General features: G+C 29.0%; 1 protein-coding gene and 1 long non-coding RNA gene across 2 annotated transcripts; both read right to left on the reverse strand.

Moving 5' to 3' along the window:
* Window positions 1-6,886: 6,886 nt before the first annotated feature.
* LOC148236738 (uncharacterized) lies at window positions 6,887-7,603 on the reverse strand. The gene is made up of 3 exons (XR_015809121.1): window positions 7,508-7,603; window positions 7,285-7,434; window positions 6,887-7,214 (listed from the first exon to the last, which is right to left on the reverse strand). It is a non-coding gene; the product is annotated as an uncharacterized LOC148236738 (long non-coding RNA).
* A 3,998-nt stretch (window positions 7,604-11,601) lies between these two features.
* On the reverse strand, window positions 11,602-24,230 carry LOC148236739 (uncharacterized). Its single transcript, XM_088182823.1, has 4 exons — window positions 24,183-24,230; window positions 12,784-13,039; window positions 12,436-12,600; window positions 11,602-12,366 (listed from the first exon to the last, which is right to left on the reverse strand). The coding sequence occupies exons 2-4, from the start codon at window positions 13,034-13,036 to the stop codon at window positions 12,095-12,097; spliced, it is 690 nt and encodes a 229-aa protein (XP_088038949.1). The 5' UTR covers window positions 13,037-13,039; window positions 24,183-24,230; the 3' UTR covers window positions 11,602-12,094.
* Between the last annotated feature and the right edge of the window lie 1,136 nt (window positions 24,231-25,366).

A 25,366-nucleotide genomic window follows, 5' to 3' on the forward strand; every position in this document is an offset into this window, starting at 1 on the left:
ACAAGTGTAAGTTTATTGTAAAATTTTTCATCGGAACATGGTCAAAGCGCGCGCTGTTAGGACGGCATCGCGCTAGACTTGACAGATTTAGGTTGTCAATTAATGCTTTAAAACTGATTTTTTCCTTCTAAGGGCATCTATATTTTTATGATATGGGATGAAACGGGATCATATGCTCTAATTGTGCATAATTATTACTTTATATTGTGTGTCTGTTATGAAATAAAAATAAAATTTTTAAGACGGAAAAAAGAGCGAGATGCCGTTATGCTAGCAGAGCTCGCTTACTCGCTCGCACTAGTAAAATGAGCGATTGACAACTATCGACCTGGGTACTCAACTCAAACGATAATATTAGTCTCGACACATTTAATATATTTTCGAGCTAGTAAATAGCTAAATTATGTAAAACAGAATTAGTAATCTGTGTTTTAATTATTTATAAATACATATATTGATTTTCTTTTAAAAATTATCCATATAATTACGAATGACGATATAATATTGAATTTTTAAGGACGTGACGATGAATTCGATATTAACCGTGATATTATTACTGTGACAGTAATAGTATGCGTTTATGCTAAGACTATTTTTACCAATTTTAAATCTGGTACAAGTATTTAAAGTTTCAAGTTTTAGGATAATCTTTTAATGTAATAATTTTTTATGATTAATTTATTTATATTTTTAAGAACTGTTTTAATAAATTCAAAACTTAAAAATTCAAAAATAAAGCCACGAGGCCAAACTACGCTGGTTCGCTCTAGGTGTAAAAACGCCTGCCAATCCAAAACAGATCCCCACAAAAAAACAATGTAATATTTATCATTTCTGCCTCAAATGGGCAAATACATACGAAAAACTTGTAGAATATTTGTCTAAATATAAAATTTGATCATTTTCACAAAATATAATAAAACTTTACCAGCCCCACCTATTTTTTTTTATGTACGAAAAAATTGGGTGGGGCCTGGCCCCAATTGCATTTATATCAGGGCTGTGGAGTCGGAGTCGGAGTCGTGGAGTCGTGGTGTTTTGGCCGGAGTTGGAGTCGGAGTCGTGAAAAATGAGCGACTCCGAGCATTTTTTAAATGATGAAATTTATCAATTTTTAATTGCGTAATAATGAATGTGTATAGCGTATGAATATTAAACTTGTAGAAAAACACCAAAAATACCTGATAAAATTAAACTATTTTGAGTCGGAGTCGAAGTCGGAGTCGGAGTGGAGTCGTGTTGTTGGTAAATATCGGAATTGGAGTCGGAGTCGGAGTCGTGTTTTTTTTTAACGACTCCACAGCCCTGATTTATATTATCACCACAGCTGATATTTTTGAGCGCCATTTCGAAATTTGTTAATATGTGGGGGCACCTATTCATGCCATATTTTTAAAAATATTATGGTTCAAATAATTGATTTACAGCCTTAAATTATACTAAAAAGCCATTTTATTAGGCTCAAATGCTTACGGCACCTTTAAATGTCTAATGAGTACTGGCGATTTTCTTGATGACACCTATAGAAGTCATCCGCGGTGAAAGGGTTAAAAGTCTTGTAAAACATATTTTTTTCAGTGAGTTTTAGGATTGTATTACACTTATATAAATTTATCCATATTTAACACTCTAAAGGTGGATGACTCAAATATGCGTCATTGAAAAACTATTGTTATATAATCAACACTTACACGTTTAATTGGATAAGATTTAAAACACAGTTTGTAAATTAGTGATATCTATTGTATATTGTTAACTATAATTACAGCTTACAATCAATAGATGTCGCTTAGCAGTTAGGGCTTAATTTTAATAATAGCGCATTCTTAATATTAAAATGTTTAGTTTGCTGCGGGACCTGAACCGATAGTCTCTAGGATATCAGTTCAACGCCTTAAGGACTACGACATTCCGGTTATACAAGACAATCTAAATATAAAGTTGTAAAATCGCCATGACGCGTTTTGAATGTCTCTCTGTAAAACATATGACTGAAGAATATAGACAAGGTTATTTTGCTCGTGTAACACCATAGACCAGGGGTCGGCAAACCTTTTTTGCGAAGGACCAGATTGTAAATATTTTAAGCTCAGCGGGCCAGGAAGCAAAATTAAAATGAGCTTTATCATTTCTCTCAAATATTCAAATGTATTGCAAAAGGCGTTACGTGGGCACTGAAGATGCTGTCAAATTTAAAGTGCATAACGTCACGGTGAAATACAAAGCAATAGGAGCGCCTTATAAGGTGATACCTAGCTAGCTCCTTAGCTCGACGGTTGGCCGCTCTATTATAGCACATACTTTGATTTTTTTATATGTCAAATCTAACAATTACTTGCAGGCCGGATTAAAATAAGCAGAGGGCTTGATTTGGCCGTAATTTTCTGACCTCTGCCATAGACAGTGAATATATTAAAAAATATCTAATTTAATTTGGCCTTCTTTTTCGTATTTTAAATATTCCTATCCTAAGTGCATGTAAACGCAGGACAAATACCCCCTGGATAGATATATCTCCCATCAAAACTCCCCTGGACATTAACCCCCTGTACAAATAATCCCCTGTGCAAATAACCCCCTGACAAATAGCCCCCTGAAAATTAACCCCCCGTGTAAATAACCCCCCTGACGATTAACCCCCGCCACGTATAGAGATAAGTATTTTATATAAGTTGTTATTATTTATAATAAATGGTCATTATTTTAATAAAATAATGTTAAATACGAATAATCAGTATCAATACTAATTTATTTCATTCAGCAAAATACAGAATTTTTAAAATATCAATAAAACTAACACATTTACGAAGAAAATATACGTATTGTATATTTTGTACCGGTGACCGGTGCGAGAAAAATTGTTATAAAGAGTATTAAAAAAAAATAAAAAATATTATTAGGCTAGATACATATGTATGTATAATACAGCTAAACTTTGGTAATGGCGTCAGTATATGTTTTATTAAGTATAATAGAGCGTCACGAGACGTGTTAAGTAATATCTGTATTATCTTTATACGTGGCGGGAGTTAATTGTCAGGGGGATTATTTGCATGGTGGGTTAATTGTCAGGGGTTATTTGCACGGGGGGTCAATGTCCAGGGGGGTTTTGACGGGGGGTTATTGTCCAAGGGGTATATTTCCAGGCGGTTAGTGTCCTAGAACCATATTTTCTAATCTAGATTCTCCTTTATATATGGACCTTCGCTTTACTTTATTTGGAATCTCATTATCGGCAACAAAAGTGTTAAATTTTGCTTTTAAAAATCATTGGTTATATCGTCAAAATGTATCCTTTTGCTTAAAACATATGTGCTGATGTGCATATTGTTTGTGTTTTATTTATTGTAAGGTGCATAACAATTTTTCGTATTAAATGTGTTTTTAAACGTTATTATATGTTGATATATGTTTTATTTAACTAACAGTATATTTTTTTTATTTTTTATAATACGTTTATTGTAATCTGATTTTCTAAAAAGTCTAAAACTTGTTAATGGGAATATATTAACTATTTACCAAGAAAAAACAACAATTAAAAAAACTAAAAACTAAGGTTTTACTAAGAAAAAAAAACTACAAGTAAAAAACTTGTGCTCTTTGTAATTTTAATCTTGATTAAATTTTATTGTAACCATTATTTTTTTGTATGAACGCAAATTGTTGATCGATGTTATGAGCGCTAAACGCTATAGAACGAGCGCGATGCGCAAGATAATAAGCGCATTGCGCAAGATAATAAACGATAGGTGCAAAAAAAATACAATCAGTCCAATATTTTAATTATTCAGAATTCATATGACATCTAGCTATTTACAAATTTCTTAATGGTTATAAACCCCTGCCGCTACAACACTCAGCTGTTTTTTAAATAATTAATTTATTTGTTTGGCCGCGCATTTGATTGCGATGGACGAAAAATCATCTAAAAACATCATTACATTTACCTTCCTATACTATGTATACCTAATACTATGTAATTTTTTTTTTTTGTGAATAGTAAGTTCAATTCTTCGTGAACACATTTTAATAAATTATTCTTTTCTAAGTTTCATAGTTATCGTTTTACAAGTTATTTAAAAAAGTACAATATAAAAAGTTATTTTCCGATTAAAGTATTAAAATTATAATATATTTTAAATATTTAATTAATTTTTTTTTAACTAAAATACTGACAAACTATCAATCTTTCGCTGTATTAATTTTAATTTGTAAAAAGATTAATCAAAACATGTTTTATTTCATTTTTACTTCCAAAAATTGAACATAAAAAAAGTCTCGAAATTAAATACGAGCTGGCGCTACCCCAACCAAAAAAAAAATACGAGTGCAAAGGGTTAATATATAAACCTACAATTTAATATATAAACATACATTTTAAATATATGAAGATACGATTTTACATATAGTTAATTTAATAATATTAAATCATTGTTAAATTTTAGTGAAAAAAAAAACATTATTTTCAATACTTTTTATATGCATAAATGTAAACTAGTCACCCAAAAATTAAACCATATACCAAAATACTGATTTAGCTCTAAGTAATTTTCACATTTACAATAGACACGTTGATATGGTTACAGAATTAGCTCAAATCTGGAGAATACGCTGAATTCCAAATTAGTAATTAGACACCGTTGCAAAATATTTTCTGAAATCATATTTTATGCGAAATATTATAATTATGCATTAAAAAGTATTACAAAACTGTTATAAAATTTGTTCTTTCATTTTCTGCTCAGTGTTGCCATATAGAGACTTACCAGTCCAGGGCAAAAGCAGTAAAATCGTGCCGTCATCATGATGAGATGCGATATCTGTCATCAATATGTGAGATGCGATATCTATCTGTACTAATTCTTCCACTTATTTTCCCCTAAGAGATGAGTTGGCTTAGTTTGTATTTTGGACTTAACCTAATAATAGTTCTAAAACTCTAATTAGTTTTAGAACTTTCGTTAGGTAAGGTTTGGGTTTGAACAGCTGGTTTGAACTGTTAAATTTAGGTTCATAGACATTTTAGAGCGGAATATTAACGCGTATCAGTTAAGTTATATTTTTGCTAGTAGAAATATATATCTACTGGGGAAAATGTATTTAGACTATACTAGTGAAAAATAACTTTACCAAAAAATATACATTCACTGTGACATTTATACATCGGATGTAAGTAAATAATGATGAGTATGTAAATATATGTATATATTACTACATATAGAAAAGTTGAAATCATATAATTTTACTGGGACCTGCCAGATAATTTATATTTTTACCGGTAAAAATATGTATCTACTGGTGAAAATGTATTTCGATATGATTTTACTGAAATGACATATTTTAAAAAATATTTTCAAATGTAAAGAAATAAAACTTAGCGATGATTATAAAAAAATGTATCGTGAAATCGTAAAGTGATTGTGGATTGGGAATTGGTTCTAATAATTTAAAATTATATTACACAAATTAATGGTATTTAATTTTAATTCCATCAGTAAATAAAATCGAAAATATTTTTTTTAGTACCGTTAACCTTTAAACAATAAAAATTAATCATTGAAATATTTACGTGTGTACGTCTTATTTCTGTCCTTACATTATACTTTCAGTGACGTTATATTTCCAATATTGCATGGTTTATTAAAAATACCATTTTATCAAACACAACCTCTGGCCATAAAGCGATATCTTGAGAAAAATCCAATCGTATTTCATTGTTGCCTTCTATCTCATCTACTTTCCGTCTGTTTTTTTTAATTTTTCAGCCCCAAATGCGTATGTTCGCTTCATGGCTTATAATATTGGAAATTATATACCGATCCCCCGTGTCTGAATAATTATTCCGCCCGTATATAGTAATTGCAATATTGAAATCACAAAGTATTTTAAAATTTTTAATGTCATAGTGATTTTTTTTTAAAAAAGCATTATTGAATTTTACTTTATGATTAATGTTTTAATTTACACAAATATTATTATGATAGAAAATACATAGCTTTGCAAAAAAAATCTGCACGTAACTTTCATAACTGATTTAAATCAAAGATTTTCAACCTTCGTTTTGAGAACTTAAAATTTTTCGTCACCGAATGAAGACGAAAGCCGTGCATTTGCATGCATTCTCAGAAATACGTATGCACGTGCGTGCATAAACGCCCAATTTACTTTTATTATCGTCTGCAATATTTAGAGAAAAAACATGCTCAGGGCCAAAAATAAGTGCAAATATAGAGCTTCTCGGAAATGTGATGCACTTAGTAAAGTAACCAACGCTTTTATGAAAATGAACGCTTTTTTTTACGTAAAGTGATTTACTTTCATGGTGTATTGGATTACAATATAAAAAATATAATAATTCATTCGGAAAATAATTTTCGAAAACACTGAGGCGTGCACCTCCCCCGCCTGTACGCTAACCGACCCCTGGATATATGTATGATTTGATATCTCTAGAGATAAATTAAAAAGATTTATTTGAATATAATTTATTGCAGAGATAAATCGATTGTTTCATATTAGATAATAATTTATAATGCAAGTGTAGTGTGCAGTGGCGTAGCAATGGGGGGGCGGAGGGGGCGGGCCGCCCCGGGCGGCACTTGCTTGGGGGCGGCATATTTGCGATGGGATCCTCTAGTGTGGTTCTTAACCCTGAATGCACTAAAACATATACAAATCCACAAATAACAAGAGCTCAATAATAATAAATTTATTATATTAAGAAAAGTTGATTTTATGACCCTGCAAAAAAATGTATGGGGGGGGGCGGCAATTTTAGGGATCGCCCTGGGCGGCACATACCCTAGCTACGCCACTGGTAGTGTGTAAATAATGTAAATGTGAATGATTTTGGAATTCTTAAAGAAAAAAGAAACAAAGAGCATAATATTAAATCGTTTATTATAAATGATTAATACTAGTTATTCATAAAACAGTTTTTAATACGATATTTGAGTTGAAAATATGAAAGGACGATTTATTTGTCTTTGCGATACAGTAAAATCTAAATGTGGAATACGAGTAAGAATCGATCGAAATTTACTCCAAGACTTTGTTTTATTTCTTGCAGATAATACTAATAGTAACGAAGCGAAATATTTATTATATAAATTGTCTTTGGCTAGATTATAAATATCTAAAGGATTCGAAACTTCATTAGTTAATGCCCACTTTTCCAAATCTATTGCGACGTTCATGCAATCCGCCGGAGTTAACTAAAAATATGATATAAAATAATTAACATATAAATATTTTATGTGTATTGTAACACATTATTATATTTACCTTATTACAAATATTTTTAATTTCTACAACTTGTTCTGTCGTCAATCTCACTGTCTTCCGCTTTTCTTGACTCAACCAACCGTAGTCCTGTTTCGATTCAATATATTTAAGCTTCAAGTCGAGTGTTTTCATATTCATCAGTCTTTGTATCTAAAGATAATTTTTATTTAATTTAAATATTGGGTTAATTTGTTTGTAAATTCATTAAAAACTGTATATTTACTAAAATAACTAATTCTTTAACGTGCGAATTTCCTTCGACAATAAACATTGTGGCTGTTATCTTATGTCCTGTTGGTTCAGTAGTCAATAATATACTGACTAAACTTAATTAACCACACTCTAATATCACTCTTGAATTAATTCATTGTGATGACGCAGTGTGTGAGTTTAGTTTGTTTACCGGAATAATAATGAGACATTATCGCTTTTGTGGGTATCGCACGTTTCTAGATTATTGAAACGTTAAGGTTTTCCTACTATTGTTATAAATTAAATTATAATTCTAATTAAAATATAACCGCAAATGAGGCGTTTTATAATAATTTATAAATATGATAAGATACAAGTACTTTATTAATCATTAAAAGGGAATGAACTCATGTTCTAAAAAAGTATTTTATAATGCATTTTCACAAAATTTAATTTTTGGATGTGTTCTCATTATGTTTAACAATGAAACTAAATTAACTGGATTTGCTTTGATTTGAAAAAAGCAAAATGAAAAAGAGTCATTATAAATAATTTACTTATCACTTGCTAAAATTAATTGGAATGAATCGATATAACTTTTCTTATGATACCTTTTAATTTATTAGCACTAAAAAAATGTGAGTTTAGTGCAGTTTAAAAATACGATAATTATTGCTCTATGGTTTTGCATTAATAAAATGTGTTATTTAGGTATGCATCTTTATGGTATATAATTTTTATTCAATAAATGGCATTTATAACACACGCTTCATTATTTTTATTTATCTTTGATATGTTTTTGGGAACGTAGTTTTAATAGTTAAATTTAAACCAGTGGTTATATTCAGCCGTACTGTTTGTTAAAGGCGATATTTAATTTTAAAATAATGCCTGGTAATATAATAATAATCACATACACGAATAAACAAAGTGTAAAATTGTTGAGATAGAAAGAATTTTAATTTCGGTTGTCGGAAAATATTGCTTTAATAAAAAATATTTACATTAAAATCATATCGGATTTTGCACAGACGGTGTCAGACTATGACGAAAAATGTCTGGAGTTTCAGCTAAATTGAAGGGAAATATCCAGGTGTTGGCATTTGGTTAGCTCAGCGATTCCCAACTTGTGTTACACTGTTTTGACGCTACCTACAAATATATATTTATAAATGTGGGATTGAATAACAATATAATAAAATTTAAAACCGAGCGTTCCCACTGTGACGATTTTATTGCTTGACGTGAATTTTTGACTTCTGAGAAGTGATAATTGTTTTCGCACTCTCCTATTGACCAAAACTAGGTTTGAATATACTTTGACCAATGCTCTCATATTATAAGTCAGTGGTAACGTCGGTAAGAACAGCTACTATATTTTTAAAACAATAATATCGTAGTACAGACAAACTATGGAGCAATATGCGATATGCGACATCTGTCTTTAGTACTTCTGAGTTGGCTAAGTTTTTATTTTGAACTTGACTTATTGAAAGTTCTAAAACTATAATTAGTTTTATAACTTTCATTAGGACAAGTTGTGTTTGATAAATTCGTGTAGATTATGTTTAGGTTTAAACAGAAAATGGTCGTTCCACAACTCAAATTGAGTCTCATAGAAATTTTAGAACAGCGTATAATTTCACTAGCGCCTATCAGTTAAATTATATTTTCGGCAGTAGAAATATATATATCAACTGGTTAAAATATATTTGGACTTCACTAGTGAAAATATAACTTCACTGAAAAATACACATGCACTGTAATATTTGTACATCGCATGTAAATAAATAATGATGTATATATTACTATGTACAGAAAAGTTAAAATTATTCAATTTTATTATTATTTTCACTAGTAAAAATATATTTATCGGTAAAATGTATTCAGATGTGATTTAACTGAAATGACATAATTCAAAAATATTTTTGGAATAGATTCGAGATTTTATTTAAGGGTTTTTTTAATTTTTCCAATAACAAATTTATTTTACAATATTATTTTTGAAATAATCTGAAAGAAATATTTTATCTTCACTAACACTATTAAAATTTTTACTATCTAAATTATATTGTAGAGACTTAAATAAATGATAATCTGATGCTCCTATATCGAGATAATATGGAGGGTGAGCAACAGTTTTTCATCCGATATCATTTATTTTTTCTCGCGTGAGTCTCGCAATATAAGGCAGGCGCGTCGCCTTGTTCTCGTCGCTTAGTGCGTGTGGAACCCACACGCTTATCTGTTAACTCCTGAATCGACAGCTCTGTATTGGCTTCAATTTATGCAGCTATATAGTCAACATCGAGGATTTTTGGTGTCCTGCATCTAGGCTTGTTTTCTAAACAAAAAATTCTAGATTTAAAAAATTTGAATCATTTTTAAATGGTTCAAATTTTAAACTATTAATATTTTCATAAAATTCCCTTTTTAAAATATAAGAAATAAATATTTTAACAAAGCAAAATGCAATTGTTATGCGTAGAAAAGTTATAAAGATTGTACTTTACTTAATTCTGTGCTATGATGAGTCAGGGGAGAAATACTAGTATATTGAAACCGTCAACCGCAATACTCTAAAATATTAGCAAAGTTGTATTAGACAGGACATGAAATTTATTTAAAGCAAATATTGTTGAATTCTATATTTTTTTATTATTTAAAAAACACCTATATCTTCACATATTAATATGTTCTCAAATAACTCAAGTTATTAGGTATATACTGAAATCACTAAAAGATTAGAACTCGATGTGTAGTGCTAAGACTAAAAAATTGAAATTATGCCAGCTTTAATATATTTACTTAAATCAAAATCATTTATTTATTAACATTAACCCTTTGAAAAAATTAGCTTTATTAAATTCCATAATAAAAGGAATTTGAATTCTTTATATAGTATTTTAATTTAATATTGGAATTTTAATTTAATATTGGAATGCATTAACATGAAGCAAAATATATTATTTATACAAAAAACATAATTTTTAATTTCACGGTAATATTAAATTTTAAATTACATTAATGATCTTATCTATAGAATAAAACAAAAAATACATGTGTCTGACTGTTTCTCTGTCTGTCACAAGAAATTTGCACGTGTCATTCTGGCAGTCATTTTCGTGTCAACTGTGTTATTTTTAACTTTTAAGTTACAAGTTGAAAGTTATGCAGTTGGTTTGTTAATAAGATCTTAAAATTACACCTAATAATTTAATTATTAACAAAATTTAGTTTTTAATCAAAAAGTCACAAAAAAATTTTTTTTTACTTAAGCAGAATTTATTAAGTTTTACTAAATAGTAATAGTAAAATTTCAACATTATAAAATAGGTACTATATCGTTTATAAATAATAAGCATAAAACATGAGCAAGATGAGATATTTGTGTACATCTTATTATTATTTAAAAAATTCTAATATAAAAGAGTTAATTCAATAGAAGTCAAAAATTGTTATATCGCATTATAAATAATAGTTAAAACCAAAACCTCACGTCGATAAGCGATTAAAAGAAAGTTTACCACTGCCAAAAGCAAAGTATGATATGAACATTATCCACAGCGAATGGCATTAAAAATTAGTAGCACAGGTCCAATTGCTAAGATGACTGACAAATGTTATCCAGTTGAGTTCTTAAATGCCTTGAATCGAAAAACAGCACAAACCTAAGCTCAAGGTTGGTAGCTCTATTATGCTGTTGATGAATTTTGCTCTACCAAAATAGTGCAATAGAACTCGATTATTTGTGAAAACATTTAATACGTGTATATCTGTTTGAGGCAACAGATCTTCGTTTTTCTCCGAGTGGTTTGAATTACTTATCTGCTTAACTTAAGAAATAGTTGAATGCTTCTCTCAAAAAAAATACAATTTATTTTAAAATATTTATTGTCCGTTTCACAACAGTATCATGTTTATATATTTTACATTTATGTCCTTATTATCTATTTATAAGTTTAACATACAATATGTTAAATAATAACAATAATTTAAAAAATAGTATTTAAAAACGGAATCATGATTATTTAATTAAATTTTAATAAAGAAGATTTTTCTGATAATTTGTTAACTTGATAGAAATATTAAAAATTGAACATAAATAATATTTTTATAACAACATACTAATTACTATTTTATTAAATAATTGCTATTGCACGTTTACACATTTTTATATATATTTTACATATCCAAATGAAAATTAAAATATATATTTTATGATTATTACTTATTTTATTTTATGCGATATTATTTTATATAAATTATATTATGACACATATGCGAACAGATGTGTGATATGACGTGATATTTTCTTTTCACATATAATATGATTTTATTATATTATATTAAAATTATGATATACATTAACTACTGTTTTGGAAGACGATAGTGATATTGTTTTTCAACGTATATTCTTGGTTGTTCCTAATCCTAATTTTACGAATGGTTTATCGTGCATTTTCAAAAACAAAATGGTTATGGTTGTTTTTTTTAATGCATAACAAACCATCGAATCGATCGATTGAAAATAAGTTTAAAAAAATGTTCAATTAAAATACAAATAAATAAATTAGGCCGCGCATAGCAAATAAGCTTATGAATGATGTTGGAAAAATTAAGCCATCAAAGGAGCCAAATCACAATTACAAGCTGCGCCACCATCGCCATTGCGACATTGATAGTTGCACCATTGCACCCAAACATCCTGGTTCGAGTTATAGTTATTTGAGTTGTCCATAAGAGCAATATTACTTTTGAAATTATTCTCAGAACATTCGGGACATCCCTTCAACCGGTAAAATCCATTTTGGCAAAATGTTTCGCATACAGCGTCCCATTTCACTGCAGTTGTATTCTCTGTTTTTTTGCATCCGCACATGGGTTGACCTTTGATTGATAAAAAATATATATTATACACATTGTAAAAATATTTAAGCAAAAAATATATATAAATACCTAGGCTATTATCGCACAACACTTTGCAGACTTCATATCTTGGAACTCCGTTAGTCGCTGAGGTATCTTCAGTCGATTTATTCTTGGTGGCATCGATGATCAACTCCAAAAACTTGCTAGGCATTAAATTGCTGCAGAATTGTCCACAAGGCTGGCCTCCGAAACCTGATTGAAAAAATATATTAAAAAATTGCACTGGATCGATTTAGATGAGAGATTCTGATGATTACTTTCATCCTACGAATTTACACTCACCATATAAATATGTTGATTGTATAAATTAAATAAATACTTTGAAATGAAAATATCTTGCAAAATAGAATAATAAAAAATAAAAATAATTCCGACCGGCGCGGCAGAGGTCCGCGCAGCGCCGCTGCCGGTCGTCAAATGAAGTTTTGGGGGTTGTGGGCGGATGGGGGTTGTTATGAGCCACTCGCACTTCTTGTAACATCCCTGCCTCGTACTTGAACGCCACCACCGTCTCGTCGTCCTTTTCCGACAGAGGCGGAGTCTCGAGCGGCTCGTTGCTCATTGGCTGGCAGAAAGATCCGGAAAAGCTCACGGCTGCGATTACAGTCAAAGCGCACACAAAATTCATCTTCTGTAAAAATAATAAATATTTTTAATTAAAATATATATATGATAGCATCATAAATGGATCTTAGATCGATAGGAATTTGGAATGATTTTTTCTGGGCTCGAAAATCATTTTGCCTATTTAATAAGTATAAATGTTTACTTTTACAAGATATTTAAAAAAATAGTAATAATATCTAATTGAGATATGATATATAATATATTTAATATAATATATTAGTTAAATATATCTCGATTAAGTAAACGTAGGTATTTGTCGCGAACGATTTACATTGATAAAATAATTTTTATTTTTCTACATAATCCAGCATTTCAAGGAACAAGCGATAAAAATGGTTGGTTTTTGAAAAAAATTATAAAACCCGTTTCCTCTAATCAATTTATTAAATCGTAAAAATGAGTTTGAAATTAAAAAAATATTTTATTAAACTTAATTTTAATAAAAATTATATATCATTTGGCATATACTGCCTTAGCCATAATAATAGGGCACCCCTTAAAACGGTGTGTAACTCTTTACAAGTGCATAGTCTGACCGAAATATTTCATCAGGTAGTTTTAACCGTAATTCTGAGAACTATACAAAGGAATTTGTCACATTCAATTGCTCACTTAAGTTGTAAAAAAGGATTGCAGGTCTAATTGCTCAGGTTAGGTTTGGGTTTGAACAGCAAATAGACGTTTCGCAACTGTCAAATTGCGTTTTATAGACATTTTAGCGCAGCATATAATTTCACTAGCGCTTATCAGTTAAATACTATTTTCACTAGTAGAAATTGAAATCTACTGGTTAAATGTATTTGAGCTTCACTAGTGAAAAAATATATTGAAAAGTATAGGATGGTGACGACTAGTCTATCGGTTTTTAATTTGTACAGTTTAGACAGTTTTTTGGAAGCCCTGATTTTGAATTCACTAGTGAAAATAGTATAACTTCACCAAAAAATACAAATTCACTTTAAAATTATATATATTGCATGTAAATAAATAATGATAAGTATGTAAATGTATACATTACTACTTATGGAAAAATTGAAATCGTATAATTTTACTAGCAACTTCCAGATAAATTATATTTCTACTAGTAAAAATATATAAATCTACCGATGAAAATGTATTTCAATATCAGTTGCTGAAATGACATATATTAAAAAAAATGGCATAGATTCGTAAGTGTTTTTATTAAGATTCATAGGATTTAATTAAATGATATGCATTTTTTTGGCCAAATTCAAGGGGGGGCAAATGCCCCACCTGCCATTTCCTCAAATGATGTCACTGAATATACCATTAGGGCTTTTCAGTTTGTAAATTAAAATGTTAATAATTACCTTTAAAAATCGCTTTGATTGGGACAAGTACATAAGCTTTTGCAACCAATTTTATGTTGTTATTTTGTTTGTCGTTAATGAAACCTATTGTTGTAAAAGATTCAGAGAGGGTCTAAAAATATGTAAAAGTCTTCAATGAGACTCAGCTTCTCTTCTCAGCTTACAATATCAAAGTCTATAAAAATCAGAAGATTAAAGGTAATAGTTTATAAGCTTTACGTAACTTCGCCCCTTATTTTTAGAACAAAATATTGCCCCTTTCCGTGATTTCATAAAATTATTCAGGCACAATTTCCTTCGGAAATTTATAATATGATAATAATAAGATTTATTTATAAAGGAATTTGTTTTTAATACGATGGAATTCCAGCAGCACAAAGTTTTATCGATGAAAGAACTACTCGAGGTTATATTTCACCACAAAACGTGGTTAATATTTTGGTTTAGTAGCAGCTAATGCATAAAATCCTTGTTCGTATAAATAGAACGTTACGAATTATTAAAGCAGATTGCTTGAAAGTCTTTATATTTATTTGTAGTTACATAAATATCAGAATTAAATGTTTTTTGTCAAGATTAAAATATGTTTGTAATTCGAAAATCGATTGTTACAAAAGTTGTTTTTGTCATAAGTCCTGGTAATTTTAACTATAATGGTGATTTGCTACAATATAATAATTTTTAAAGATCGATATGTTATATTAAATATAATATAATGATCATGTAATGTCATTGAGTCTCTACCATAAATGAAATCTTCAGAATATTGTGCTATATTTTAATGTTACAATAATCACACTTTATTCACAGCATATGTATGATGATTAAATTTGTTTATTTTTGTCGATATATAATAGATTTGTAAAATTTGGTATGAATGCAATTACCAAAGTAGATGTTCGAATATTTAGGAGATAATTTAAATAAGCCAGTGCTTACTCAATCAATAAGTAAAAATCCCCATAAATAAAAAGTATTCCTAAAATATGATAAAACTTCTAAGCAATGAAAAGAGATTAATACAAAATATTGCTTGTAGAGATATCATTTTTTAACGATATAAAGATGAAAATTTAAATTATTAATAATTCAATTAAATTCAATAAATCTTTAAACTCTAAAAAAAGTATTTATATATTTGAAGCTTAATTGATTTTTTGTTATTTTGCCAGGTATTTCAATTTAAAAAATATAGTATAGATTTAGTAAGAGCTATCTATCAAAGCATACATTTTTTTATATTTATTACTAATTTAGATAATTAATTAAGGGCTTTATTAAAAATAAGCAATACTTGAATGTATGTAAATGTATATAAATGTCAGTAATATATGTATCGATTTCCATAAATTTACTTATGCAAATCATTTGCAAATATAATTCACGAATTAGAAGCTACAAGTTATTCGGTTGAGGTCATACATTTTCTGAACTAAGTGGATTATACAATCGCAAACTAATCCTCAAAGATTATAGCTCCATTATATTGCTAATGAATTTAACGAAAATGAGGCAACGATCTTTACCGAAACATTTAAAGGCGAGAATATGTTTGTTCATCCTACAGAACTCAATTGCTTTCTAACGATCTACCTTTTCCCATTAAGCGAAAACAATTTACAATTCGCCTTGCTGTAGCCATGAGATTAATAAAGACTCAATAACATATATCAATATTAGCAGTCTATTAACCAATGGTTTATGTCGGTGATTAAGACCTGTAAGACCTAGATTCCATTCGATATCACAGATTAGATATTCCTAATCACACATATCAATATCGTGTTGAAAAATTAAAATATAATTTATCATAGTGACATATATTAATTGTGGAATGTAATAATAGAATATAATTATTAAAATAGATGTCACTGATTTACAGACTGGTGTCTCACTCATTGTTTATTGTATTAGCCTTGTAAAATATTAGGATACCACGTGTCATGTTTACAATAAATTAATAAATATTAGGAATTTGACTGTCTTTTATGCTTCTCTCGTTTTCATAAAATAAATTTTATGACGCAAAACCACAGACATAGCAAAATACTTACAAATGTGTATCTGTTGTTGTATGAAAAATATTGTTCCAAAGTGTAAATTACTGCATTGTATGACTCAATAAGCTACTAAATATTTTTTTATGAGCAGCTTTTTTAAATCTTCATAATTTCTACTTTAATTTGATTTAAAATATCAAGGAAATTTTATTTATTGTCACTATTTCATGACAAAACCTAATATGTTCAATTACTATCTCTTTCAATTAAAGTATTCTATAAAACTAATAATTCATTTGAGATGACAGAGAGCCAATTAAACTCCTTTTATATTACAAAAAATATTTAATAAAAAAACTTTTATAAAAATGTCTTCACAAAACTAATTATAAAGTGTCATGGGACGAATTAAACTTTTCTTGATAACTTGAACTTCTAAATATTTTATAAAGTTTGGCTTACATATTTTTTATCTTTAACTTATTTAATAAAAGTGTAAAAGATTTTATTTGCATATTAGTTTTACATTATTTTAATATATACAACTCATGCATTTATTTGCAACATCTGGAAAATAATATGAATAGTTTTCATATTTATGAAAATTAAACAATATGACGTTACATATATTTTGGTACGTCGCGTCACATTAATTATACGAATTTCAGAAATAGCAGAAGCGACAAAGCATAAATTTCACACTGTAATAATTTATATTTCAAGCTTATACATATGCAAAATTTAACATCGCTTTATGGCAAATATCACTACTTAGGCTTACACACAGATTACTGTGTAACTTTGAAGAGAAAAAAATAAGAACGCATTATACGGCTTAAAGAAAAACCATGGTAACTTGATATTTAAAAAAATAGTATATTATATCATATACGATTTTTAATTTTCTTAAAAGCTTACATAATACAATATTAGAAAGCTGTATTCAATAACTATAAATTATAAAATTTTAGAAAAACTAATAAGCTTTTATTATTTACCAATCAAGTACCGAAAGTAATATTAATATAATATAAATATGTAAATTTATTATTTTATATTATTTTATTTATTTACTATTAGAATCAAATAAAATGTTTTTGAAATTAAACGTATGAATCAAAATAATATCAATGAGCTAAGTGCTTAAAGACAAACGCGTTTGTTTTAATTTAATTAATTGAAATAATGATGTAGTTACATTTATTTTATTCGTGACTAACTTCATGCGTTATAAGTGAATTTTGTGTTTTACATTTTATTTTAATTAATAATAACTTTTTACTTTTTGCCATTTTTCGGTCATAATTCTCTAATATTTAATCAAATTATTTTTATACGTGTTTTTTAGTATCTAATACTAACCGAATTTTGGTCAATAGGAGGGCTCAAAAAACAATTATCCCTTCTCAGATTCTCCCGTCAAAAGCAATAAAATCGTGCTGTCGCCGTCGCAGTGAGACGGCGACAGCACAATTTTATTGCTTTTGACGTGGATTTTTGACTTCTGAGAAGAGATAATTGTTTTTCGCGCACTTCTATTGACCGAAATTCTGTTTAAATACACTTTAACCAATGCTCTCATATTATACAATTAGTCCATATTAATATTGGTAAATAAAGCTATCATATTTTTAAAACATATTGTAATATTGAAGTGCAGACAAACTATAAAGCGATATACGAAATTCGTCGTCTCTTTATTTCGGACTTGACCATTAGGTCAAAAGCTCTAATACTATTTATAAGTTGGATTTGGTTAATTCGTGTAGGTTAGGTTTGGGTTTGAATAGCAAATTTACGTTTCACAATTATCAAATTGGATTTCATAGACATTTTTGAATAGCGTATAATTTCACTAGCGCCTATTAGTTAAATTAGATTTTCGCTAGTAAAAATGTATTTGAACTTTACTAGTGAAAATATAACTTCACCAAAAAATACACATTCACCGTAACATCTATTAAAATATATATCTACCGGTGAAAATGTATTTTGATATGATTTCACTAAAATGACATTTAAAAAAAAATCAGTATAGATTTGCTATTGTTTTCTCTAGAATTTTATTGAGGGATAACTCTAATATCATTCAGAGGATTTAATTAAATGACATGTATTTTTCTGGCCAAATTCAAGGGGGGAGCAAATGTTTCCACCTACCCTCCTGAAATCCTCATTTTTTTCACACATTAGACTCATTAAAATCATTATACAGTTATTCTAAAATATTATAAAAGAGACTTTAAGAATAACCAGCGAATTTCCGGTTTAGAATCAGGGACGTCATTTCAGCTTTTTCCAGGGAGGGCTTTTTTTAATATTTCGATCTCAATAAAATAGTATTTCATTAAATGACATGCATTTTTCTGGGCAAATTCAAAGAGGGGGGGGGGGCAAATTCCCTCTACTGCCCACCCTCACTAATGACGTCCCTGCCTACAACTACAAGTATGTATTAACCCTCGGATCTCTTAGTTTGGGAATCCGTGACCTATGTATAAATAATTATATATGAATGTGTGTATTTTAATTTATAATTAAATTATGGCACTTTACAGCTAAGGCTGATTAAATATTATAAATTTATTATGAAAACATAATAAATACGTAATATATAAAAAGTCTACTTCCGTGGATCGCCCCGCGACATCTCGGTTACTAGTCTAGATTTTACGGTCTACCCTATTCTGACTTGCTGTGAATGATATGCTTTTATAATTAGCATTTAATTATTTTGCAACAATATAGCCAACTTATGTAGAATGATATACAGCTTTTTCTTTAAGAGAAGCGATCTGTACTAAAATTAATTCTGTCTAAATAGTGTTTTAAATGGCTCATTAAATTATTTTTCTAAAAAAAAAATTTCTTACTTATTGTTAAGTATTTTAACGATATACTGGTAATGCAATTTTCTGGTAAATTTGCATGTCTAACTGCACCTTATTGTGTTGCTTAACAAATGTATAGCTAATTATTAAACAGCACTTTCAATGAGCTTTTATGCTCATTTCAACAATATAATCCATCATAGAAAAATATATATCAAAACGGAAATTATCATGGTCTTCCTTTAACACCGCCCACTATGAAGTTTTCAGTTAAAAACGTTATTTTTCATCCACAGCGGTCTCACGTCGCCTCCGCTCAAGGAAATTCAAAATGGAACCCACGCTCTAAAAACGAGTGGTGTGGGGTATAAAAACAGGCTACCATTGACGTCATTGGAAAAGTTATTTCGAAGGAATTTTCCGACCGGTCGATCATAAAAAGTATATGCTACAGTAATTTCCTGGGTTATTTTTAGCACAATCACTCTATTTTATTACTGGTCGATAGAGTTGCGTAACGTTCCTGGAATTATCTCACATCCGGCCGCGATTTCGACGATCAATACGGCGTGAAAATCAGAGCATGGTCTTTTGTCTCATTTTGCATTTAGCTAGCTGTCCTTGTCTAACACGGAACAACGTACTATGCTCCTACCGGATCAATACGGGAAAGGTTACGTAATTGCAACATGCAACAGTTTTAGCTTTCAGTTGTCAACTTTGCAAATATGCGAATTGTATTAAAGGTCTATACTGTATTAAACACAAGTGCTTAGTAAATAATAACAAAGTGCACGTCATTCACACTCTTTTTTTTCTAAGTGGTCCTTTAATCCGCAACCCTCCGTTATATATTATAGCTGATCTTGAATGTAACAAATGATTTGAACCCAATATTTCACACAGTATACATACGCACTTAATCTTTCTTTTCAGGCACTTATCCATGTTCTTATTTTTGGCGATTTTGCTTTTATTAATTTTATTATAAAGCACAGTGAAAGAATAGTGATTATATTCAAATGAATGCTTATTGTGCTCAAATTCTATTGGAGGAATTAATCATGCCTCATCTTCTTTAAATCGCTCCATCATTATTGAGGACAAGTTCCAAACTCGTGCAGAATGCTCCTCCAGTTTTCACTCGATTCCAATGACTGAATTGCTTCGACCATTGAAGAGCACATTTGTGTTTTATTTTGTCAGACCAAGGCATAATCTTCCTTCCACGCTGCGGACCACCACCAGTCTCTCCGAGCTGTTTTCTCCTCCGCGATCAACATGACAAACAACCCGGATAATTCGCTATATGCACGTTGTTAAATGGAGGCATTCGTGCGTCGAGTATACTAAACATACGCCTCCAACAGTATATTTCTCCACTGCTTATAGTTGTTTTATTTTTTCACGTGAGACATCACTTTTATCGATATCATGACTTTGGTCTTGGATCTGTTCATTTTGAGGCCTAGGAGATTGCTCTCTGTTTCAATGCGGCTTAATAACTGAGCCATTTCGTTTATTTCAAAAAGATTCTATCTGTGTTTTTTATATAAATATAATTATTGAGACTAATTGCTTATATTTAGTGAAGCATATTCCGTGGATTATTTGGGTAAAAATATATCTAATTGGAAATAAAAATGTATACATAGTAAAAAGATTTTCGTGTATGCAATACCTGCTTTTGTTTTCACTTCGCCAGCCATCCCTAACATAATAACGGCGCGTTATTTCTCTATTACATAACAGAATTACTGGAAACTAGTGTATATCATTAGATTTGCCTGAGGTAAAGGATATGTATACATTTTATGTTGACACGTTGCGTATATACAAAAATATCGGACATGTTAAAAAAATAAAAAAAAATATCGAACATTAAGTTTTAAAAATTTTCGCCGTGGGATTTTTGCATAGGTAGAGTGGGTCGATATTTCGGCCCTCTTCAACTAAAAATGATAATATTGTTCTATTTTGATATCCTACCCTGATAAAACTACTTATGTTTATCCCCTACAAATAGCATAATGTCAATTTACGCGTTTGCTTTCAAGCAACATGGGCATCATTGCTTTCATAGTTTTTCTAAGGCTTGTATATATAATTTTCAACAAATAAAAAAAGATAAAAAATATTTTTGGTACTACCGGTAGTATCGAAAGGCAATTTTTACAATTCTTTAAATAAAAATAGTTTATTTGTTAAAATAGGACAACACAAGTACCATTAAAATATCCGTTGCATTAAGAAAAATAATGCATGTACATATTCAGGTTTGCCTTAAAAAGGCAGAATAAAATCTTCCATTGAGGGGGCCATCGATATAAATACAGGAACCCAGTCATCCAAGAATTACTTTTCCTGTTATCTTATTCTCGTTATTGTTCGTGGACTTCCTCTCAGACACTTCGGTCTGAGAACTACTCTGAGACTTTCTCAAAAACTGACATTCACACTTGAATGTCTATTTCAAAGTTTAAGGCATCTGAACTTCAAACTAGCGAAGATCGCAAAAACCGCTGCTTCTCTCTTCGCATCCACTGGCCCAGCTCGATGCCTAAAATTCAGAGTTCAACCCATACCAGAAACGGCTGGAAACTACGAACTCAGCCATGGAAATATGTCTTAATAATTGTTACACAACATATTTAATATTTAATAACTTACATATAATATAATATATGTACGAGTACTGATTTTTTCACATATAAATTAAAAATCCTGTTTCTTTTAATACAAAACTTTTATTTGACAATATAAAAAAGTAGCAATAAATATACACCCTTTAAAATATAAAAGAAAGTCTATGAAAAATATACAAATTAAATAATTAAAAAAAAGTATCTATGATGCACTGCTCTAAAACAATGTTTTATTTATAAAAAACTATATACTACAATGTAATATATAGGTGCTACTATTGATATACAGTTAATATTTTACATGTTTATATGATATATATGTAGAGATTTTTGATTTTTAATTTAATTTGCTATTTCTAATTGTTTTTTATGTTTCTTGTAATAATTTATGTAACGATATTACCTATAAATGGCAAAAATTTTATTCAGATTCAGAAATCACAGTCAATGGAGCATCATGGCTTTTGTCAATATTCATAAGTAAGAAAGGAATGGCAACATTTAGTTTACACCCTTAAAATTGACCTCGAAATAAAAAAGATATTAACATCATTACTTATTTTTATATTTTAAACAATTTTATGAAAATTAAAATTATTGTTAGTATTTGTATATTAATATGGTAAATTATCACAACAAAACATAAATAATTATTATATTAAAAATATTTTGGTGAAAATTGGTATTACCGGTAAACACGGTAAATTTTATTATTAAACTTTAAAATCACATTTTCTACTTTTTAACATGATGTTATGTACCAAAGATATTTTTTTATTTTTTTAGTCATTATTCCTATCGAATAAGAGATATATTATCGATTATTATTTTGGCGAAATATTTGTAATTTACATTTGGTATTCTAATCAGTAGTGAATTCGAGTTACAGTAAATTTGTCTCACAGAAATTTCAAGAAGAGAGGCAGTAAGAATAGAAGGGATGTAATTAAAAAATCAAGGCATATATTTTTACATATATATATTATATTGCAATAATTCAGTCAATTAGTATAGAATCAAAGAGAGCTTTTAGTTAGTTCACAGTTGTATCAAAATGATGATGTACGTTAAACAATAAAAATATTAAGGACTCACTTTCAATATAGTTCTAAAAAAGAATTACAATTTTTGTGAAATAAATATTATGCATAGTTATTTTATTAAATTTTCATTTCATCACTGATTTACTGATAATAAAAATTACTTTCTCAGAAAACATTTTACCCTTATCGTTATAAGAGTTTACAGTGAGTTACTATTTTATTATCAGAGCAATACATAAAATGTAATAATATAAAATTAAAATCGCATGATAAAAGCATAACTACTTGATATGATAAAAAAACACAATATTGCTTTAACTTTATTCTGATTAATTACTATTATTCTTAAATATGCAGTTTTTAAGAACTTCTTTTTAGAACAAATAATATTTCACTTGCTTAAAAACTTTGTTAGCTTCACAAAAACTACAATAAAGTTCTAAAATCAATGCAGTGATTCTCAAATATCCACCATTTTATAATAGACGTTCGCTTGTAGTGAATATGAACAATGAAATATTGTAGCTTAAAAGTGTGTGATTGTCTCATTCATGAAAGCAGATCAATTTCATTTTCTTTAAATACTGCCTACTGATTGTGATTTCTGAACAGATAACAATTTATATTATTTATTGTCGGTTTTTAAACGTCAATTTTTTGTTTTCTAATACAAACAAAATATTTTTTTATTAATAATAAAATATGAACGCTAAAATTTGAAAAGCAAAATGTTTCCTTAAATGCAATGTTTTATCTAAAACAATACTTTATATGTTTATTATTATTATTAAAACTGAAATATATACTTTAAAAACAGAACTATATAATTATAGATCTGATTGATTTTCCTTGATTTTCCTAATCTGATGAATAATTAAAATATAATTGAGCTAGGTTGTATATAGTGATTTCTGATAATTTAAAGCTATAATAATAGTATAATGCAGCAGGTTAATCACCTGTCCATAAAAAATGGATTACGAAACCAAAAAGGAGGAGGCGTAGACCCATTTGGGGTTGTAGAGCCAAAAAAAATAATAGTTTATAGTTAATAAATTTTATGTTATGATTTACAGATTGATTTTAGCTTATTAAGTTGTAACGTATTAGGCTAGCTCTTATCATGTTGCAACGATTTATAATACATGTATTGTATTGTATCAAGGATTAATTTTTATTTATTGTTAATGCTAGGCAAAATCATATAACAGTTGCTGGTACAACCCATTGTTTTTGTCATTTACTAGTGTAGTTAAAATTAAAATTAATAATATTAAATATAATGCCAAAGACTCACTTTTGATTGTGTGGTACCGTCAGAATTGTACTGTAGAGACTAAGGTTCCTTTGATGAGCAAAAGCATTATAATACATTGTCCATATTGCGATTGTGCCATAACAACAATCAAAAGAGTAAATATACGATAAGGCTATATCCTGAAAGCTTACAGATAAATCATGCTTGTTTTATTGAAGATAAACCACTACCTGCTCTTATCATTTAGTGCACATAAATATTATGTTTTTATGTTATATATTTATAGATTGTGTTGGCAGTGTATATTTAAAATATATATATATATATATAAAATACATACTAAATTATGGCGTGATTGGAAGGTTTTACTCTACACACTGAAAACCTCGCCAAAAGCATTTAAACGAGTTCAAGTTTGCAGTGGTTTTATCGTAAACTACATGATCAAATTTTACAAATATTTCAGATCAAACAAAGAGTTGCTCAAACCCAATAATCTCAACTTAGTTACAAACAAACAAGGCGTATAAATTAATCGCAAGTAATTACAGTTATTAAAATCTATTTGAACCAAAAATTTTCCGTTTAAAAGTTTTCCCAATATGGCATCGTTTGTCGTGTGGGACGTAATAACCAGAGGCAAGGCATGATGGACGTCCTAAATGGACGATTATAAGGGTTTCGTGATTTTTCCAGCAGAGTGGACCCTCCCGGTCGCAAGGGGAAAATCAATTTTCCGGCTGGCGCTCCCATTTAGGTCATCCGGGGTGGGGGTAGCTCCGCCCTTGTGCTCGAAGAACCGCCCCCGCACGGTTTATGAGTTTATGGGTGTGTTTGTATGTTCGCATTTTCATTTTACTCACGTTCATTATAATTACCCCTATTGTTTACGGTAGAAGCCTTATTCAACTTCGCATATAAATTGTGTAGTGAAATGAACGATTATAAAGGAGACGCAAAAGTCACCGTATATTTATTCATAAATCTGTATGAAATTGTCTAAAATTAGGACATTCTAAAAAAAAGTGCAAAAATAACAAATTATCCAATTTTTGGTGCACTAGTATTTAATATTATCATATAATATTTAACATCATAGATTTCTTGTTTGAGATAAAAAAAACATACCTTGTAGTCTGGAAGACATTAAAGTTTACATTAAAATATATAGCAATTTACCTCATTTGTGAACTGAAATTATTATTTAAATGGCAGTGTTGATA

This window comes from Plectrocnemia conspersa, unplaced genomic scaffold (genome assembly GCF_051122295.1).
Source record: "Plectrocnemia conspersa isolate PC_06_02 unplaced genomic scaffold, ASM5112229v1 ptg000003l, whole genome shotgun sequence".
Classification (NCBI taxonomy): domain Eukaryota; kingdom Metazoa; phylum Arthropoda; class Insecta; order Trichoptera; family Polycentropodidae; genus Plectrocnemia; species Plectrocnemia conspersa.

What these genes read in the sequence shown, in the direction of transcription:
- LOC148236739 (XM_088182823.1), bottom strand. Translation starts at nt 13,036, where the DNA reads ATGAATTTTGTGTGCGCTTTGACTGTAATCGCAGCCGTGAGCTTTTCC. An exon ending in CGCGGACCTCTGCCGCGCCG is followed by an intron (nt 12,601 to 12,783) that starts GTCGGAATTATT and finishes TTTTTCAATCAG; the next exon opens with GTTTCGGAGGCCAGCCTTGT. An exon ending in GTTGTGCGATAATAGCCTAG is followed by an intron (nt 12,367 to 12,435) that starts GTATTTATATAT and finishes TATCAATCAAAG; the next exon opens with GTCAACCCATGTGCGGATGC.